This window comes from Chelonoidis abingdonii, chromosome 1 (genome assembly GCF_003597395.2).
Source record: "Chelonoidis abingdonii isolate Lonesome George chromosome 1, CheloAbing_2.0, whole genome shotgun sequence".
Classification (NCBI taxonomy): Eukaryota; Metazoa; Chordata; order Testudines; family Testudinidae; genus Chelonoidis; species Chelonoidis abingdonii.
In genome coordinates this window covers 166,928,982-166,950,456 of record NC_133769.1, presented here as the reverse complement: position 1 = coordinate 166,950,456, position 21,475 = coordinate 166,928,982, and the positions used below count along the sequence as shown (strand labels likewise).

The window sequence follows — 21,475 nt, the reverse complement described above, 5'->3', positions numbered from 1 at the left end:
AGAAGACTGGATCTCAGTTTTTATGCATCCATTTACAATCCCCTTCCTGTCTCAACAGTATGGAACATAATAGACTATCCCCTTTATCTAACTCTGAAAACAAAGAGCTTAGTCAGCTCCTAAAATTTGGTTTGCTGGAATATTGAGGATGATGGATGAATTAGTTTAGATAATATGAGAACTATCTTGAACTTAGCCCAATCTCACAAGATCTTTGTTTATATTTATTTATATTGAAAAAGTTTTAATTTCTCTTCAGCACTCCATTTCACAGCACTTACTGTTTGAAAAAATGTCAGATCAGAGAGAAGTGAGTCTATAGTACAGATACTTTGTTCTGCACCCAAACTAGACACTACTGAGGTAAGCAGTGAACTTTTAAGTACTTAACTGTTGTTCAGGCAACATGGGTCTAGGGGTTACGACAGATGAGGGTGTAGAGATCTTCAGTTGACTCACTGCATGACTTTGGACCTGTATCTGACTTTCCTCATCTGAAATACTTATCCTGCCTTTGTAAATGCACCTTTCTAGATGTTTGTTTAATGGCATCAGAGTGCAAAACTATTATTATCTAAAGCTTCCAAGGTTAACTTCTTGCTTCTGATACAGTAGTTAAGAGTTTTACAGGTGGATAACATGAAGTTTGTGGAAATGAAGGAAAATCTAAGGCCGTTTGGTTTGGATAATGTTCCAGCATGAATGAAAGATCCAGTTCTTCTGTTTCATAGAATCATAAGATATTAGAGTTGGAATGGACCTCAGGAGTCCTAGTCCAACCCCTGCCAAAGAAGGTCCTAATCCCAACTAAATCAAGCCTGACCATAAAACCTCTAAGAAGGAGATTCTACCGCCTCCCTAGGTAACCCATTCCAGTGCTTCACCACCCTCCTAGTGAAAAAGTTTTTCCTAATATCCAACCTCCCCCACTGCAACTTGGAGACCATTACTCCTTGTTCTGTTCAAAATTTCTGTGAATTGAACCATATGCTGATTCTGATGAAGTACATAACCATATAGGATACATGTTGTTTCAGAATACAGAGTTGCATGTTTAATTCCCTCACTGCTGTAGCAATGGCCAGTAACTATACTGTAAGGATTTGTGTGAAAGGGAAAGGCAGAGTTTTTTTCTGGTGACAGAAATGTTTCCAGGAAAAAGCAGTTCTTCCGGGAAAGGAAGGCACAATATCATACAGTGTATGGACGCGCACAGACAAAGGACCATATCTGAGGAGCTGAAGTACTCCAGAGATAACCCTAAGTAGAGTTCTTTTTACCTTCTTGTGATCCCCTTTTAACTTGCACCTACTTACCAACTGTAACTGCGTTATTATGAGCAACTGCTACAGAAGACAAGGAGGAAATGAAACAGGAGCCAGCCTTGGAGTACTAGAATAACCAGAGTGGCTAGCTGCAGAATGATCAAAGGGAGAAGGAACTGGGTAGCCTGGCAGTATGGCCAGAAGAAGTCCACGAACTGAGCAGCAAGTACAGCAGAGAAGGAAATGAGTGACAGAGACTGAAGGTATTGAGGAATAGGGGAAGGGAAATGGGCAGCAGAGAAGCATATGAGGAGCAGAAATTAAATGAAATTAAGAGTAACAATTATTTCTTACAAGAGAGGGAGAAACACTGTTGCATTAGATAACTAAATCATAGTTTTCTAATATGGTTTCCTTATAATAAATCGCTATAGTTGGCCAGAAGGGTGTCATGTGATTGTGAAAGGAAGGCAGACTGTCTTTAAGGCAAGTTGATGCGTCTACTCTGCTTCTGCAGCATTATAGAGAGAGCCATTGCATAATCTAATTTTGTAATGTCTTCTGTAGCTTCCCTTAAGATACTAACCCATCATCTGACAGGCCTTTGGTGCCTTATTTGGAATAGTTTAAATTATAATGTGTTTCACAGAGATTTTCCCACATATATAGATTTTTTTTTTAAAAGTAAAAGGCAAGATATTGCTGTGCGTCCAGCTCTGTTTTCTCCCTTATTGTACATCACTACAACTAAAAATCTGGATTGGAATGTCAGCATTTCTCCACTATACACAATACCATTTCTCCCTTTCATTTTAGTCCCTTTAAAAACATTTACATACTTTATTCAAGAATCAGATGAGTAGCTACATTGAAGGGTGATATCAGTGCCACTCCTTTGTCGATCATTTACCAATAGATGAGCAGTGCATTGAAGAAATGCCCAGTCCCAGTTTCTGAGGCCTACCTGTATCACCTCTGTGTGTCATCCAACTTTCATCTGCTGCAGGAATCTTGTTTTTTTCATACTTCTTATGAGAGATGCTCAAACTTTCAGGATCTGAATTTCCCAAAGTGCAGGGGATGAGGATGTTTGGATCCATCTGTAATTAACTTCAGTTTACTACTTTATCTGAATTGTAGCATAATGGGACTGAGGAAAGATTTCCTCATGTCAGGATACAAACAAAAAGGGCCTCACCAGGCTTTAAAGTAAACATCTAGATCAGGAAATCATTTATGGGATGCTTAAGTAGACTCCAGGGAAGGTTTAATAATTTTAATTTCCTTTCATTTGACCTTAGGGCATTTTTCATGAGCTTCCTAATTTTGAAATCCCCCTTTGAAATTCCCCTCATCTCTCACCTCGCCGCTCTCCCCTCCAATTTATTAGTTATTAGGGACAAATCAGCTCTTCGTTACACCTGTTTAAACCTGGAATAAATCCACTGATTTCATTAGTTGCTTATGATTTACACTGGCATAAATGGTAGCAGAATGGCCTTTACCTACTCACTGTCTGTTTTCTTCCCGGGCCCCCCACCCAGGATTAGCTTCCTCTTAGCTTCAGCTTTGCAGCTTGCTAGTAACTCTCACAATTTGTATTAAAGGCAAAAATGTGAAATGTTAAAAGTGGACAAAGTAAAATTAAAAATGGACGTGGCATTTAATCTTACAGACAGAGATCCTTTACTTTTTAAAATACGTGTGTCAAATTCTGGTCAATTAAGTCCATATTTATTCTGATTACAAATGACAGCAGAATCTGGCCCCAAATTGTACTAAGTTGGACAAGATCTCAGGGTCAGAAAAATGTTGAGATCAATAAGGTAAAATAATATCTGGTATGTAAAAATTAATTTTTACATTTGCAGTTTACCTTTGACAAAGCAGTATAATAGTACGTCTCCCTGTCTGGTTTTCCAGGCAGTTTAATGGAAGTTTGATATCTGTGTGATTTCTTGCATGAAGTGTAAATGATCACAGGTTGATCCGTTGTAAGCTGAGAGACTGAAAGACCCTATAACAAAAACCAGAAGTCTGTTGCATCGGAGTCTGATAATATCATTTTAAAGCTAATTTTCCTTACTTTTCCAGTGGGAGGGTATGATGTCATTCTCTCTCCTCCCACTGTAAACTAAGCTGCTGTCAACGTTTGCTGCCTCTGCCACTGAGAGAACAGTTCACTTAAGTACAGCTGCAGTACCTTGTTCTGTGATACCATCAGCATCATTCACTGTGCGAGTTTGGGTTTGTAACCATGATATCAAGGCTGGTCTTTCTACTTTTCTGTGGACATATTGCACTAAACCTGGGAAATGCTCAGAAATTGCCAAGAGGCAAGTAGCTATGACAACTTTGTGTTTTTTGGAAATGTCTGTGTTTTTGCAATACAAATTTGCTTTCAGTATGTAAGGAAGGATTAAAGACTTCTGAAAGAGAAATATAGAGAAAGGCAGCCTGCAGGGCAAAATTCAGGTACAAGAGATAGTTGTTAAACTCTTAAACTTAACTGAAGCAAAGACCTAAACATATCCATTGTAGCTTGTGAATCCAGTAAGAATTGTCATGCAACAAAGAGAACTAATTCTAGTGCTCTATGATGGTTTAGACAATATTGTGTATGTTTATGGCACTAAAATCTTCAAGGAAATGGGGTGAGTGCACCCCAACTTTTTGGCAGGGATTTCAGTCCTGTTTTGGAACAAAGTTCTATGCTTTTTAGTTATATCCATCCTTATTAGTATTGCAATTCACCTCTGGAAGTTTGTATGTATTCTTTCAAGAGAAAATGGGATTTATTAAGAGACACATTTCAAAACTCTGCACTCCACATGAAAAAACCCATGTCGTGAATATTGTTTATATATATATATCCCTCTGCTGGATTTTGGAAGTAGTTTTGCAGAATTGGAAGAGACCCTCCCCTTTTCCTTGTTTTCCTTGTTAATTTGATCTGTGTAACATTGGCATTTTGTGATTATTCTATTGCTGCAAGAACAACAGATGTAGTGTAAAATTAAAACCATTTTTCTAAATCTAGATTATGAAGTATTTCGTAGCACATTGCTGCATGTACTGCCATCTACTTAGTAGAAATGCCTATATAAGTCCTGTCTGTGCTTTGTAGATGCATTTTATATCTGCAGACTGCTGCAGTCAGCAAAGTTTACAGGAGAAGCTGTAACTTTTTCTTATTATTTAGTTGATTACAGCCATGTTATGCCACAAAGCAGTGTCCTTGAGGACACCCTGGAGTATGACATACTTTAGGTGGGGGAATAAAGGGGTGCTGGGAGGAGAGGAAGATGCAACTTGCATCCAAGATAAAAGCATATCAGAAGTTTTCTGTCTAGATGTTCCCTCTGAAAATGTCTTGCTTTTTGGATTCCCCAAGCCCACTGGAATTGAAGAGTGTTGTGATAATAGTGAAGCAACACACAGACTGTGTTCTCGCATTACTGATATAAAAATACAGCTCAGTTCAAATAGACTTTTAAGCCCTTAGTTCCTGCACACACACACACACACGTGTGCATGCACACACAAAATCCGCCCCTTCTGGATAAGGTTACGCTAGAACTTTTGTGTCCTTACAATAATAAAAAGTAATTACTATCCACAGACATAGAGTATTAGTATGCCAAGATTATACAGTACTTACATATGTTCTGTCTGCTTTTGGAGGATGGAGGTTTTCCAATGCCCGCATTATGTGGATAGTATTATTTAACTTTCTGCTCACTTTGATGGGATGATAAGCATAAGTATGTTTAACAGTAAAGTTCTGGCAAAACTTAGAGCTTCACTTTTCATGCTGCAATCACAGGAGGTGATCTCTGGACACATTCTTGCTCTGCTAATGTAATAAAGCAAAAAACAGTTCCACTTTTCATTTGAACTAAAGCTGCAGGTGGAAATGGCAGGTTCATGTTGTTTAATTGACTTTGAAAGGGCTCTCCCTTTGCAAATGTATAAACATACAGTTTCTGACCCTGGTAGATATCATTTCAGATGATTATTTTTATTGGGTTGGACATACTGTACATTGGTTCCTGGGTTGTTTATCTAGGAATACTCAAAGATGTCTTTGTTAGAGCATTCCTGTTTGACTAGAACTGTGTACATTTCCATAAATAAGCAGTGTGATGATTAGATTTTAAGCACTTCTAAAGTAAGAGAGGTTTGGGGGAGTTCTGTCTCATTATTAAGGTGGTCCAGTTTGTCTTGTAAAATCACTCGATGGAGTACAAATGTAAACTTTTTTATATGTTGTTCAGTCTCAGTCGCACACAGCACACTTAAGTGGAGCTCCAGAGCCACTCCTACTGTTTAGAGTACAGTAGAGTCTGTTTTGTATTACCTGAGAGAGGCTCCAGACAAATTCATTTTCTCGTAGTGGGGTAGCCTGTGATAGAGTCACAGTATAAAACTTTTAATTCTTACTGCTGCTGTGGAATCCCAGTTCGAGTCTCCTCTCCAGAAGGTGAAATGTACTGATCCCTGGCCTCATGCAATGGGATTTCCTTTCAATGGTCCAAGGATGAAATACAATTTTGCAGCTGTAGGGAAGGCAGCCAATAAACCCTTTGGATGTCAGCGATTTGCAGAGCCTTTCTTTGGAAAGACTGTCATATTCAAATATGCCTTTCATGAGGCTGGAATACACATGGCTCTCTCTTCCAGGATACTTATGTGCTGCCACCCTACAGGCATGTGTTTGACTAAAATGATGAGAAATGTCTGTGAATGTTTTATTTTTCTTTGCCATTCCTGAGTTGTCCTACTAACAAACACTTGTTTTAAGCATTTCATCTCTGAAAGTTAGTGCAATGCCGGAGGAATGCATTGGAAACCTAAATAATTATATACAGAACATGACATTAAAAGAACTTTAAGGTTGCAGAGTCAAGAACTCAAAATAAGGAAATGCCAGAGATAAGGTTGCCACATTAATTCTGCCCCTGTGTGCACATGCACTATAACAGTGGCTCTTAAGCTTTCCAGACTACTGTACCCATTTCAGGAGTCTGATTTATCTTGTGTACCCCAAGTTTCACCTTACTGAAAAACTATGTGCTTACAACATTAGACATAAAAATGAAAAAAAGTGGCACAGCTGACAAATTTTGTACGTTGTCATTTTTACCATATAATTATAAAATACATCAATTGGAATATAAATATTGTACTTACATTTCAGTGTATGGTATATAGAGCAGTATAAACAAGTCATTGTATGAAATTTGAGTTTGTACTGACTTTGCTAGTGCTTTTTAGGTAGCCTGTTGTAAAACTAGGCAGCTATCTAGAGGAGTTGATGTACCACCTGGGAGACCTCTGAATGCCCTCAGGGGTACATGGACAACTAGTTGAGAACCACTGTATTATAATACAGTCGTATCGAACATCATGTAAGAGCTCTGTGACAGAATGGGTAACTGAGAAGTTCCACATGATTATTTCTGTAAAAGCTAGAAATAGAACCCAACTTTTCTGGTTCTCAGTCCAGTGCCTTGAATAGAAGAAAACATCTTTTCTCTTGGAACTCTTCACCACATTCTTGTCCAAATAATATGTGATTAAAGACCATATCGTAATACATTAAGGTTTGACAGGCTCTAGTACTGTAGAAAGGCTAAGTCTAAGGGGATTTTGTGTTTTGCTGTGAAGGCACTGTGGTTCATAGCTGTCCCCTTGTATTGAAATTCAAAATTAACATCCCATTCAGATGGATAGCATAGGTCACAGCTTTAAATTAGGCTGGCTGTTGAGTCAGGCAGAGCTCACCACATCAATTTTATGTACTCCATGTTTGGAAGGTTTTCATCACAATTACAAGAGCTAGAATCTTAATTTTTAATAAGCGACAAAGAGTCCTGTGGCACCTTATAGACTAACAGTAGTATTGAAGCATAAGCTTTCGTGGGTGAATACCCACTTTCTTTGTTGCTTTTTACAGATCCAGACTAACACGGCTACCCCTCTGATACTTAAATTTAAGATTTTCAGTAATGTGATAGGAAAAGGTGGATTCTGCCAAAAATAGAGAACTGTGGATAAAACAATATAATTACCAAATATTTCTCCTTACAATACTTAGCACTTACATTCTGCAGCTCTTTTCATCTTCAAAGAGTTTTGAAGGCATTAACCTCCTGGTATTCACTGAGGAGTTTAACCACATCTTATATAACCTTACAAATCTCTTTATTGTCAAGCTTTCCCTCATTTACTAATTTATCTTGGTGAGCAATTTGAATTGAAACATTTTTTCTTCTATACAGTTACACCAAGTTCAGATGTTTTCTATGATCTCACATTTCCCCCCTCACACAAATATTCTGATGTGGAGACCTTCCACCGCTGTTATACTTCTGTGCAACACCATCATATCTGACCTAATGGGTGTGGAGGTGTGGTTTGGGGAAATACAGCTAAATAGATGAGAAAAGAGAAATGGCTTCACATGAGGAAGGCTACCTGAATTTTCCTTAAATTAAGGAAAGCATACAATTTATGTGGCAGTATATAACAGAAACATTCTCTCTTCTATAGATAGTGACAGAGTGTGAAAGAAGACATGGCACTGAAGAATAGTGTAATAAATAGAGTGAATCTGAGCAAAATGAAAAATCTATCCTAATGCATCAGGACTAAACAAGCTAAGAACAGGAGACAAAGTTTCAGGGCACAATCCACAAGATTGTATCTCCTTGAAAACCATATTTCTCTGGCTCCTATTCTCTTAAGACATGATCCAAATGCTTTTGAAGTTAATGGGCTTTGCAGCAGGCCCATAGTGTTGGTAAAAAGCATTTTATTGTTTTAGTTTTCTGGATGGACTTTCTGTGGACAGCACAGATGTGCATAGAAATCAATTCTCTTGAGCACCACAGACGCTGTGTTTAACAGATACTGCCAAGATGTTGCCTGCAGAGTGCAGCGGAAGGCAATCTGGTTAGAAGTTGGAACTCCATAGTCAGGGAAATTCAGGTCAGCTTTTCCTTATCCTTTTACTTTCCCAGCTGACTGTAACCAGACAGTAAACACAAACCTGGCATGAGATGGTCATCATTCTTATTCTTTCTTCTTCTACTCTTTCCTATAGTCTCACTTTCTCTGGCTGTTTCCATGTATCCTCCTATGTTTTCTTTTATTGGAGCTGAAAGGAATCTGAAGGTACTCAGTTTTATAAACTAGAATGACCTTATGGTTGCGTTAAACCAGAGCTTTTGCTTTGGTTACTGAGTTTCTGACAGCAGGGTATACACCTGCATTCTTGGTGCTTGAATGGTAATCACTTCTGACAATTCTGGCCTGTCCTTACTTTGCAGGGAGGGCACAAAACAGCCTGTTTCACCCTCCTTGCTAGTGCCACCTACACAGGAACAGGGGAAGATATAGACTTATGCGGTAGGTTGACAGGCTTGTTGAGGACACCTGGTTCAATAATTTTCTATGCATGTTACTGTCAGCAGAGGGAGCTGATAGGAAAAGTATAGTGGTACTGCAATGGAAGAGGATATGCAGATGGCACCCTTAAAAACATGACAGTCACCTTAGATGATAATCTCAGTATTTGCACTGTTGGAAATATATGCTGTTGTAAGAAAAGAGAACTAAAAGGGAACAGTGCACATACTGAAGTAACCTTACTTATTTTTACAAGGCAGCTTTTGGAGAGTGATCACTGTATTCAAAGTACTCTTCCCAACTTCTTACATTCTGCTTTTTAAAAGAGCATGAGATTATTTTTCCCCATTCTAAATGTGTTGACTGTGTTGCGTTTTGTAATACTTGTTCCTAACCACAGGTAAACCTTAGCATGTGTTTATGTTTTTGTGTCAAACAATTAGAACAATGGAGATTTATTATGGTGTATTCTATGGTTGTCAAAACAGAATAGCCAAATGTTAGTTCTAAAATATTGGGTGGGGGAGCATTTCTTTGATAGCTATAGGATAAAAGGCCAGAAACTATAATGAAGGAGAAAAAAATCCTCCTGAGCACTATTTATTTGAACAAATAATGAAAATGCCATATCAAAGTAGCGCTTCCTCCCCCCCCCCCCAAAGAGGAAATTACCAAATGGGTTACAGATAAATTTTCCATATTTTACAGAAGTACTTTCAAGAGACTGCTTTTAAAAATAGACAGATTCTTTAAGCTTTAACACCCATTGTAATAAACGAGAGGCAATTCAAACTAGGTGACTTACCTTTTTTTTTTTTTTTTTTTTTTAAATAGCTGCAAGGAAAAATGTTACGGAAAATAAACTTGTGTAAAATAATTCTCCTATGTTAATGCTACAGAAATGGCACTATGGTTCTATAAGAAATCCCTGTAAGAGCCTTTATTCCAAAGAAAGTATAACTACATTTCTAGGAATGTTCAGTCAACAAATATGTCAAGTCAAATTCACTGCCTCCTGTATTGTCTTTAAAGAGCCCTCTCTGCCCCAACAACTCAGGCAATTTTACAGCTTATTTTGCCAAAATTAACTTAATCAGCTAGTCAAGTATGGCCTAAAATCACAGCATAAAAAACCCAGTATTGAACACCAGGATTTCCAGGTCAAGGGTAATCTGGTATTCCAAAATCCCATTTTTACAATAGCATTGGCTATAATCCTGCAATCTGATGCATATGGGTGGATCCATTAAAGATCTGCCCATACAGTTCAAATTTCTGGATCAGTAGCATAGTAATTAAATACCTCTAAAATAATCTTAGTATTGTATAACCTTGAGATCTTATCTGTCTTGTTTAATTTTCAGATTCGCAATAAATAGCTCTTTCTGTGCATTATTCTTCAATCTTTAGCCACCTATCTTTTTTGTGTCTCTAAAATATATTTTCTTTGGGGCTTTGTACAGTATAAAAATTGAAATCACATCTTTACAGTGTACATATTACAGTGTGTGCTTAGTGAAATACATTTGTTTTACATTGTTATGAATATAGTGTTGATGAAAATGACTAAGAGCAGTGGCATGATTCAAGCTTTATGTGACCAGAGGCTGGACCAGCTTTCCCTGCACAGATGTCCTAAACCACACAAAACCTGACTGGCAGTACTTTTATGCTAAATCAGCCCTGTGCCATTCCAACTGAGTAACATGGTTGCTCAGGCAGAAATGTGGGATGGTTTTAGGATGTGCAGAGTATGAACCATCAAACATATTTGCACTGCTGATGAGCTAAGTCACAATTTAAATTTTGGTCACAAAAAATTAAAGGACCATTCACTTGCCCTGACCCACCACACTGGATGAATGATAAAGATTTGCAAACATCTAAGGCTAAATTGTGTCTCACTCAGCAGAGATGCATACAGTAGACAGAGAGCATCCAAGTAGCCTTCACCCATGCCCTTCCCAGGCTCTGGGTAAAATACCAGTGAGAAGTTGAGGCACTGTTACGGTGACCAGATGAGAGACACGGTGGTGGGGAAGGGAGGTGCCGGCAGAGCAACAACAAAACAAAAAACCCAAGAGCCAGCAGCGGAAGAAAAAACAAAAACAAAAGCGGGGAAAAAAAAGCCACTGGAGCATAGGAAAAATTGGTGGGAGCTGAGCACCCACCGGCAGCTCCACACCCCGCCCCCTCCCGCACCAGCTCAGCTTTGCTCTGCTTCCACCTCCCCTGAGATGGCTGCTGCATCGTGCTTCTTCTCACTCCCTCTAGCACTTGCGCCGCCATACAGCTGATTAGCGCAAGCCTGGGAGGGAGGGGTGAGGAGGAGGAATGTGGTGTGCTTGGGGAAGAGGCAGGGCCAGGTGGGGATTTGGGGAGGGATCCACTGGGGGAGGGAGGGGCAGAGTCAGGGGTGAGGCCAGGGTGGAGTCGGGGCGGGAGAGCGTGCTCCAGAGGGCAAAATATCGGGATAATTCGCGTCCAGACCGACAAACAAGTAAATATCGGGACATTCCCGATAAAATCGGGACGCCTGGTTACCCTAGGCACTGTGCCTGGCTGAAACTGTTGGAGGTGTACTGTTTTTTACTAAACGGGGCTTGGGGGGAGAGGCTGCTTCCTTCCAAAAAAAACCAGCATGTTTGCCCAAGAGTGGAAGGGAGTATTGGCTGTACTTGTATAAAGGGAAGTGGAGCTCCTGCCCATAGAGGATTTCTGGCCTCGTCAGAATGCCTCAGGGTCCTACAGAAGCATGGCTCCTCACTGACCCTTCACCTTCCTACTCCTCTCCCCACACCACAATGTAATAGCAATATCTTAAAACCAAGACCTGGCTTCTAGTTTGTTAAATATTGTTGCCTTTTTGCTGAGCTGTAGCATTTTATAAGGCTTTAGTATAACTTAGCTTTTTTGGAAGGGAAATAAGTGACACATGTAGATTGCCACGTATTCGCAGGGGCAAAAAAAAAAAATGCAGGCCTGTTATCTACCAGGCTGCACGTGGCAACAGACTATATAGGTAAGAGATGCAAGGAGAGTATGGGTCACGAGGCAGACTGCAGACACACACACACACACAACTAAAATCAATCAATTTAAAATTTTATTGGGGATAGTTACAAGGGGTAAGAGAGCAGCTTATGATTAGCTAATAGAGTTAACAAAACCTAAAACACACAATGCCTAAAATATCTACTAACAATATTTACAAACAAAATGCAGCATTTAGTAATAACTGATACTTACAAATACAAACCAACACATCACGACCGGCAAACGTAGAAGCTCTATTTGAAACACGTGAGCTGAGAGAGAGGCTTCGAGGTGATCAGGCTCGGTTACGGCATACACGGCATACACGGGATACACGGGACTCGTTTTCTCCTCTCTCTGCCTGCACATGGCAGGGCAACCCCTAAAATACTCACTATGACATCACAGAAGTGTCATAGTGGACAGGGCCCAAAACCTGTGTGTGTTCGCCTCTGATTGGCACAAGCAATGTTTACACCAAATAGGGGAGCAGGTGCCAAAAGGTCTGGCTTTGCCCCCAAAAGGTGAGGTAATGCATATTGTTGTAGAATGCGTTTAACACTGAATGACAAAGGAAGAGGCCAGGGCAATACCGGTATGGCAAGTGATACAGGATGCAGACAGGAACCCATTCTAACAACACAGAGGCTCCAAAATATTTCCCTAGTCTACTTGTACCCATAATATGTGCACAAGTGCTGTTTACCTTGAACAAAGATGTCAAAACAGCAGGTCTATACACAGATAATTCCACAAGCAAAAAACCCCAGCTAAAATGCTGCTGTGTCCAAGGAACACCACAATGGAGGGATGCTGTTCCAGTGTAATTATTGGTTTAGAATACTACTGTTTTCATTGAATTCTATAATTAAAATCTGTGTGCCATCTTGTTGTATCCACGTTTGTTCCAGGATATTAGAGAGGCAAGGTGGGTGAGGTAATATCTTTTATTGGACCAATTTCTGCTGGTAACAGAGACAGGCTTTCCAGCTTACACAGAGCTCTTCTTCAGTCTGGGAAATGTACTCAGAATGTCATCAAATACAAAGTGGAACAGCTTGTTTAGCATAAGTAGTGAACACATATTTCAAGATACTATTCAAGATGAAGTTGCCCATTAACACCTCTCCAGTCATGGGGGAGGGAAATGGGGACTGGAGGGAAAAAAATCCCAAAGCTAGGGGTGATTAGTGTACTATAAAGTGTTGCGGTGAGCCATAAATCCAGTGTTTCAGTCTGTGATTTTTAGTGTTTATCAAAGTTATTAATTTTAGCTCCCAGGCTCATCTTTTGAAGGTTTAGTGCAGGTTTTCTTTGATGATGAGGACTGAGAGGTCAAATCTAGACAGATCGCTTTGTGAAAAGTGTTCACCTGCAGGTGATATTCTGTTTTTGTCTTTTATCAGTTTTCTGTGTGAGTGGAGTGATTGTCTGGTTTCACCCACATAGTTGTTGTTGGGGCATTTAGTGCACTGAATAAGGTACACCACATGTTGTGAAAGGCATGTGAAGGACCCCTGGATCTTGAAAGATGAATTGTGGGGGGTGCTGATCATCATAGAAGTGGAGGTATGTCTACTGGTTTTGCATCTGTTGTTCTGGCAGGGCCTGGTGCCACTTTGAGTTGGTGTGCCCTGATATGTTAGGAGCATGCCACTGATGATGAGCTTGGAAAGGTTGGAGGTGGTTTGAAGTCCAGAAGAGGGCGTTCAGGAAAGATTTCTGTCAAGATGTGCTCCCCATCGAGTATGGGTTGTAATTATTTAATGATAAGTGACAACTAGTGATGTGTGGTCGGAACCCGTATGGGGTACCATTAAACAATTACAACTCATACTTGATGGGGACCACATCCTGAAAGAAATCATTCCCAAACCCCCTCTTCTGGCCTTCAAATTGAAAGCGGTAATTCGGCAGATGTTATGAAATATATATTCTTAAAACGGCACAGAACTGTATGCTTAGATATATTTGTGTCCTTCATGTATTTTCAGGTTTCTGCAATATCCCTAAACCTATTCAAGGAAAACATGCTTCAGAAAAAACAGCAAGAAGTTGTAACTTTCTCCCATCACCACCCCCAATTCAGCAGTTATTGCCTTGTGGGTCTAGAAATGGCAGCAGTTTAAAAGAGCATGCTCTGTTTGAGTTCACACAATTAATACTTTGGGAACTATCCAAGTGTAGACGTTTGGCAGTGGATCTGGGGAAATACAGCATTTTTGTTGTTGTTTTTGAACTTGCTTAGGGAAAAATCCTCTCTCTTTTGTCCAGTTCTTGCCAGCATATCATATTTATTGTTCATACAGATTTTCTCTTCTGTGATATTAAGTATAGAAATTATTTGGATAACAGAAAATTGTGATTAGTTCAAAAATATAAAGAAGTAAACAAAACTTCCAGGAAGTTATTTTCACTTGAAGCAATTGAATGTGTTCTGGCAGAATTGATTCACTCCTTGCTGCAGTTCAAGTCTAAACAAGAAGAAGGGATAAATTAAGATAGTGTACAAATAAACAAGAGGTGAACATGCAGAAAAATATGTGACATCAAATCTTTGCTTCTTATTAATCAGTTTAGTTGTTCTTTGCGTGATTGCATGTGTACATTCCACTCTTGGTGTCTGTGTGCCCAGTGCGTGGCTGCTGGAAACTTTTTCCCAGTTTGGTACCCATTGGATGGCTCAAGCGCCCTCTGGTGCCGCTCGCCACTGCATTCAGGTATAAAGGATAGAGCTGCCCCTAACTCCTCTCAGTTCTTTCTTATTGCTCATGATGGTTGTTGAAATCCCTGTTCGTTACCAGAACAGTTTTCTCTCAGTTTTGTATGTGATATACTTAGTCTAGTAGTTAGTATCACTATTACAGTTTTAAGTTTTAATTGTGTTTTTTAAGAAAGCTTTTTGAGTTTGTTGTTTTTCCCCTGTTGTGGGGTTCTGCTGCTGGCACTGAGACATCAAGCTGGGTGCTTCTTGCTCAAGGCCTATGTTGGTAAGTGACCTGCACAGTAGTTGTCCAAAGTGCCTGGATGAAGCACACGTAAATTTGCTGGGAATTCAAGTCTAAAACAAAGAAAGATAGGGAAACCAGGCTGAAATTCCTGCCAATGTAGGCAGCACACCGATCACCATCAGAGCCATCCTGGTTTGACTCGGTGTTGCGTGCTGAAGCTTCAGTGAGAAGCATGCCTCCAGTGTTATCCGAGTCCTGGCACCAGTCTCTCTCGCCGGTGCTGAGGAAGCAATGTAAGATATCTACATAGGTTCTGGCCACGGGAAGATCTCCATCCTCCAAGTCTGGTAAGAGGGGAGAGAAGGAGTTGAGTCGAGTTCATCTGAAATCTAAGCACTCTTCCTCCAAGCCAGTACTTCAGTTGGCTCTGGCACCAAAATGGGCACCAACCAGCCTAGTGCCAGAAGTGGAACCATCAAATTAATTGGCACTGCAACAAGATATGATCTTAGTGACAACTACCTCAGAGGAGTTTGCAGCAGCAAGAATTTGCCCTGCCTCTCAGTGCCAGTGTCTATCAGAGAAGGAGACTGATCCCTCAGTACCCTTGGCCTGTCTGGCACCAGCTCCAGCAGTACATCCTATGATACCACGGTTGCCTGCTTCCCAAGCAGTCTGCTGTCAGTACTGTGGGGAAGTCAGCAATGATGGTGATATTCTGCCCATCACGAGGTGCTTGGCTCCAAGGAAAGATAGCTCAGTGGTTTGAGCATTGGCCTGCTAAACCCAGGGTTGTGAGTTCAATCCTTGAGGGGGCCACTTAGGGATCTGGGGCAAAATCAGTACTTGATCCTGCTAGTGAAGGCAGGGGGCTGCACTTGATGACTTTTCAAGGTCCCTTCCAGTTCTAGGAGATTAGGATATCTCCATTAATTTATTACCTGGCACTGACTGGATCAGCCCCTCCATGGTCAAAGGAAGGGGAATCTTCATCGTCGGATTTGGAGGTGGGATCTTACATCTCAGAAGCCTGAAGCAGGACCTGTTGGTCCCCCTGTAAATCTTCTGTCCCTCCTACTATCATGACCCCACAATGGGAACGTGGCCAGGTCTCTGGGGTCTACCCCATATAAATGGCTTTTCTGGAACCCAAGGTATTTTCCCCCAGCTTCCAGATCTTCCCCTCCCCATGCCTACTCAGTGCCCTCATGTAGATGGGGAGGGAGAGCTGCTCTGTTTCCAGTATGTGGTACTGGGCCCAGTACCAAGCATAAAGAAGAGGACCTAGAATCAGAGGAACAACCTATGGAAGAGACTCATAAGAACGGCCATACTAGGTCAGACCAAAGGTCCATCTAGCCCAGTATCCTGTCTTTCAACAGTGGCCAATGCAAGGTTCCCCAGAGGGAATGAACAGAACAGGTAATCAAGTGATCCATCCCCTGGCACCTATTCCAAGCTTCTGGCAAAGGCACTAGCCTTTCTGGTACAACAATGAAGAAATCAGACAGTGCTGATGGCCCATCAGAAAAGACAATTGACCCTGGAAGAACTTAATCTTCCTTTGAACATTCCAGACAGCCTGTAAGTAACAGCTGCTATGACTCAGCAAGGTATGCAAGGGCATGTGACCAGGCCACATGACTCTGGACTCCATCTTGGGATGTCAGTGTTTTTCCACAACTGAGTTTGGGACAAAGGGTTCCCACTATATGCTAAAGCTCTATAAGGCTGGGAGTGACATCATCTGTTGTTCTTCACTCCCCACACAAGAAGACTTCTGGAAACACCATAGGAACAAAGACTGCACTAGGGGGAAGTGCTGGACCCAGGTTAAAGGAATTTTTAGTTTGAGTATGAAAACCTGGGGATACCAAGCTGCAAGGCAAGTGTAACTTGTACCTTAAGAATCTGCAGCCCACTTCTATCATCAGTCAACATAAGAGATAGGATTTGAATTAACAATCTCTCTAGTATGTTAAGCTTAGTTTGCATTTTTGTTTATTTACTAGGTAATCTCCTTTGATCTGTTTGCTATCACTTATAACCACTTAAAATTCTCTATTGTGGTTAATAAATGTATTTTATGTTTTAATCTAAACCAGTGAGCTGGAGTGAAGTGCTTGGAAATCTTAGCTCAGAGAAGCTGTTGCATTTCTTCTCCACGCTGAGGGAGGGGCTAATTCTATGAGCTTACACAAGATGGTATAATTTTGTTTTTATACTCCAGAGGGCGGGAGCATGCCTGGGGAAGGTGTTTATCTTGGCTGTAGTTCTATATTGTTGGTTCATGCAGTGGCTGATCAGAGAGCCTGCATGTAACTACAGCCTGGTGTGTCCTTACCTATGTGAATGCTGGAGAAAGTGTAGGACCAGGAGTGGGTCTGCAGCTTGTCACAGCAGCACAGTATGAGAGGGAGCCCAGCACTGGTGGGTCAGAGGGCTCAGTGGTACCCCAGTTCCAGGTGGCATCCTGGTGGGAACCCATCACAGAATGCACACGTGCTATCACTCAAAGAAGAAAAAATGGTTAGCAACCTGTTCAGTTTTTCCAAAAGATATGTTGCACATGCCCATTCCATGACATGCCCTTCTGCCGCTCTGTATTAGAATTCTCACAAGAAAGAACTGAGAGGGGCTAGGGGCTGCTCTGCCCTTTGTACTTGCATACGGTGGCATGACGCAGCAAAGGGCATTAGAGCCGCCCAACGAGTACAGCTTAGGGGAAAAGGGGAACACAGACGCTAAGAGTGGAATGGACATATGCAACACATCTCAAAGAAAAACAGTTACTGAACAGGTTAGTAATGGGTTTTTTGTTTTTTTTTGTGGTATCAGAACATATACATACAATATACACACCAACATATGTGTATAATCTATGTATATATGTGGTCATTGGGGGGGTTAGTGAGGAAGTATGGGTTGTGGTATCTTAAGTATACAGGTTACAGCTTTGCCTCTGTCTTGTCTGACCTAGACAATGTAGCAGAGCACCTTAGTAAATGTCTGGTTAAGGCTCACCATGAATGAGGCTGTCACAGTTCAGGGCAGTTGATGTGTATTTCCAACCCACCCCCCACCTCCACTTCAGGCTCCTTAGCCATCACCTCTCTTGAGTAGAGACCCAGGAATCTTTGTCGCTCTTGACTGGGATTTTTCAAGGCTGTACAGTTCCCTGCCTATGCTGGGAGTTCCCCCAGCAAGTTAGACTGCCTAAGCAAGCCTGCTTTGCCGTCTCCTCAGAGGCCATAAGCAGCTTAGTTGCCCATAGGTATAAATTATGACACAGCTTTTTCCAAGCAAACACAACTGTTCTGAAAGTGAAAGCATTACAGAGAAAAGGTATTAAAACAATCATAGAAGTGTAGGACGGCAAGGGACCTTGGTAAGTCATCTAGTCCAGTCCACTGCACTCAGCCAGGACTAAGTATTATCTAGAGACAGGTATTTGTCTAACCCAGGGGAAGGCAACCTATGGCACACGTGCTGAAGGCAGCACACGAGCTGATTTTCAGTGGCACTCACACTGCCCAGGTCCTGGCCACTGGTCCGGGGGCTCTGCATTTTAATTTAATTTTAAATGAAACTTCTTAAACATTTTAAAAACCTTATTTACTTTACATACAATAGTTTAGTTATATATTATAGACTTATAGAAAAAGACCTTCTAAAAATGTTAAAATGTATTACTCGCACGCGAAACCTTAAATTGGAGTGAATAAATGAAGACTTGGTACACAACTTCTGAAAGGTTGCTGACCCCTGGTCTAACCTGTTCTTAAAAGTCTCCCATGACAGAGATTCCACAAGTAATTTATTCCAGTGTTTTAACTATCCTTTCAGTTAGTAAGTTTTCCCTAATGTCTAAACTAAATCTCCCTTGCTGCTATTTAAGCTTATTACTTCTTGTCTTGTCCTAAGGAGAACAATTTATCACCCTCCTTTTTATAACAGCCTTTTCTGTACTTGAATACTGTTATCTTGTTCCCACCCCATCAATCTTATCTTCTCCAGACTAAATAAACCATTTTTTTCAATCTTCCCTCTTATGTCATTTTTCTAGTCATTTAAACATTTTTGATGCTCTCCTCTGGACTTTCTCCACTTTTGTCCATATCCTTCCTGTAATGTGGTGCCCAGAACTGGACACAGTACTCAAGTTAGGCCTAATCGGTGCTGATTAGAGTGGAGTAATTATTTCTTGTCTTGCTTTCAACTCTCCTGCTAATACATCTCAGAATAACGTTTGCTTCTTTTGCAATAGTCTTACATTATTAACTCATATTTGGACTGTGATACACTGACACCCCATATCCTTCCCTGCAGGACTCCTTCCTAGACAGTCATTTTCCATTTGTGCAATTGATTATTTCTTCCTTCACTCTGTCAAGATCATTTTGAATTCTAATCCTATCCTCCAAACTGCTTGTAACCCTTCCCAGGTTGGTATTGTCCATAATCTTTATAAGTGTACTCTCTGTGCCATTATCCAAATCATTTATGAAGATATTGAGTAGAACCAGGCCCAGGACAGATTGCTGTGGAACCTACACGTATGCAAATAAGAACCTACACACATTCTAATAAGCTTACCAGAGATCACATGCCCCCAAAATCCCACAAGGGCTCTTACAGGTGATCAGTACTCAAGATCCTCCCAAGAAAATTGTTTTCCTGTGCTCAAAAGTTCATAACATCTGGTAGCTCAAAACAAGCATACCCATGAATCTAAGCGGCACTCATTTATACAGTGCGGGCCTCTGATCTTGTCCTCACATAAGAGGTCATCAGCACACACAGGTCCCCTCCCTAGGGTGAAGTTTCAAAAGGCTGTGTTCCTGCATAAACAAGGGGATTCATTTACATACATCTCCCCCTAGAGTCCATAGAAAGCAACTTAATTTTAAAAATTAATTCTTGCCTGACACGTTTCAAATAGTCCTTTAAAGCTTATAGCAGTTACCAGGCTTTATATTAGTCATGTCTCCCCTGCCCGTGAAATGTTGCACACAAATCCAAAATAATACATAAATATTTGCATTTTAATACAATGAATTCTAAAATACTTAAACTTTTAATAAGGTTTAACTTAATTCAGTAAGTTTTTTCCAGGATATTCCAGGAAATTGCTATGTCTATCACAGAGGCCAAGCAGGCAAAAAGCTCAGTCCAGAAAAGAAAGAGAGGGTGATGGTAGTTTAGAGGTATTGTCTGGCTAGTCTAGCAGAGATAATATTGTCCCAGTGATGAAGAGGGCTCTTTCACCATTGGTCAGCCAAGTTTGCAGTTTAAAGAAGGTGTCCTATAAGAGTTAATTTCGCCATTGACTTCAGTGGAACTGGATTGAGTCTTCAGTGAAATCCCACACAAGAGCAAAAGCTTTGAATAGCCTTATGTTAGTGTTCCCATGAGGGCTGTTTCCATTGCACTTAGAAAGTTCCAAGAAACTGGACCATTTTAATATCAGAGAGGTAAAAATTGTGCAAAAATATTTTTATTTTGTTTTCATGTGAAGATTTCTGATAATTAGCATGACTAGGAGTTTTTGGGTTCAGGCCATTACATTTTGTAAACTCTTTGGACAGGGGACGTGTCTTAATCTGGGCCAGATTTTGCAACCCTTATTCATGTGAATGGTTCTTTCTTACACTAGCTGTTCCACTGAAGTCAGGGGGCTTACTTTCCTTAATATTAGCTACTCTGGTATCAGTAATGATTCCAGAGTCAAGTTTTCTGTCTGTAAATGTATTGTATGTTTTTTTAATAAACGTTTCTTCCCAATTTTTCTCTAAGAAATTATTGTAGTGATGTGATCAGTTAATGGCTGGTAAAAGCAATTACACTGTTGGTCTTACACAATGAGCTCTTGGAAATCAGGACTGTCAACTGTCATTTTGCAGAAGCTCTGAAGTACTCACAAAACCACCAATAGTGGATGATGCATACTGTGAATAGAATCTTACCTGGGAATGGGGGTGTGGTATGTGCATGTGTGTTGGGGGGTATTTACAGCATTAATGCTGAGACAAATTATGGAAGCTCAGTTAGACCAAAAGTAAATGTATGCATTTGGCTGCATTGATTTTCAATCAAAGGGAGCTCGGACATTGTGAGTTTGTTTCCCTGTGTCCCAAGTTTGTCCATGATCTGTTGCATTTGCTCACTTGTGTGAAGTTTAACATTTCAGACATATTGTCAAATAATTAAAATTATTCAGAAAAAATGCATCTCAGATTGTAGAAGAAGAAATCTGAAAGTTTATCAAGATAAAATGATATGTACATAACATACTTGTAAACGATGGAACAACATTCATGGGAATTAATTTAGTGTACTGACCCATGGATTACAAAATAGTGATGGCATAGGCATGAGGTTTCACATACCATTAATACTCTACGTAGAGTCAGACATATGTTTTGCACAGTACCAGAAATTCAGCTCTGAATAATTATATAGTGCAAGCGAAATGCACAACAGCAAAGTTATCCATACACAGTACAGTAAATTCATGTTATATTTAAGGGGATGCATGTATTGTAGGTGTGCATTAAACAAGAAAAGACATAATTAGCCCTATGACTAGCTAGAACAGCAGACATGAAACTGTTCAAAGTATGCTTGGTTCACAGAGCTATTGTCCTCTTCGGTGGATCTGGGATGATTTATTAAAGAGACACTTACGTTAGTAAATCTTAACATTTACATTTTGTCACGAAAGGAGAAAAAAAGACGTCAGAGAAGTTATACAAAATCAAATAAGAATGGAAGTGGTTTCATTTGTTTTAGGAAATTTCTTTTCTGTAA

The 21,475-nt window shown here is 40.4% G+C and overlaps 1 protein-coding gene across 15 annotated transcripts in view; it reads left to right on the top strand.

Annotated features, from left to right (window-relative positions):
- The first annotated feature begins 3,449 nt into the window (after positions 1 to 3,449).
- ABI3BP (ABI family member 3 binding protein) overlaps positions 3,450 to 21,475 on the top strand; it is a 304,680-nt gene continuing 286,654 nt past the window's right edge. For all 15 annotated transcript variants that reach the window (XM_075072439.1, XM_075072438.1, XM_075072445.1 and 12 more), the window contains exon 1: positions 3,450 to 3,601. In XM_075072439.1, the coding sequence (XP_074928540.1) occupies positions 3,523 to 3,601 (79 nt within the window). In that variant the 5' untranslated portion in view covers positions 3,450 to 3,522. The remainder of the gene's footprint in view (positions 3,602 to 21,475) is intronic.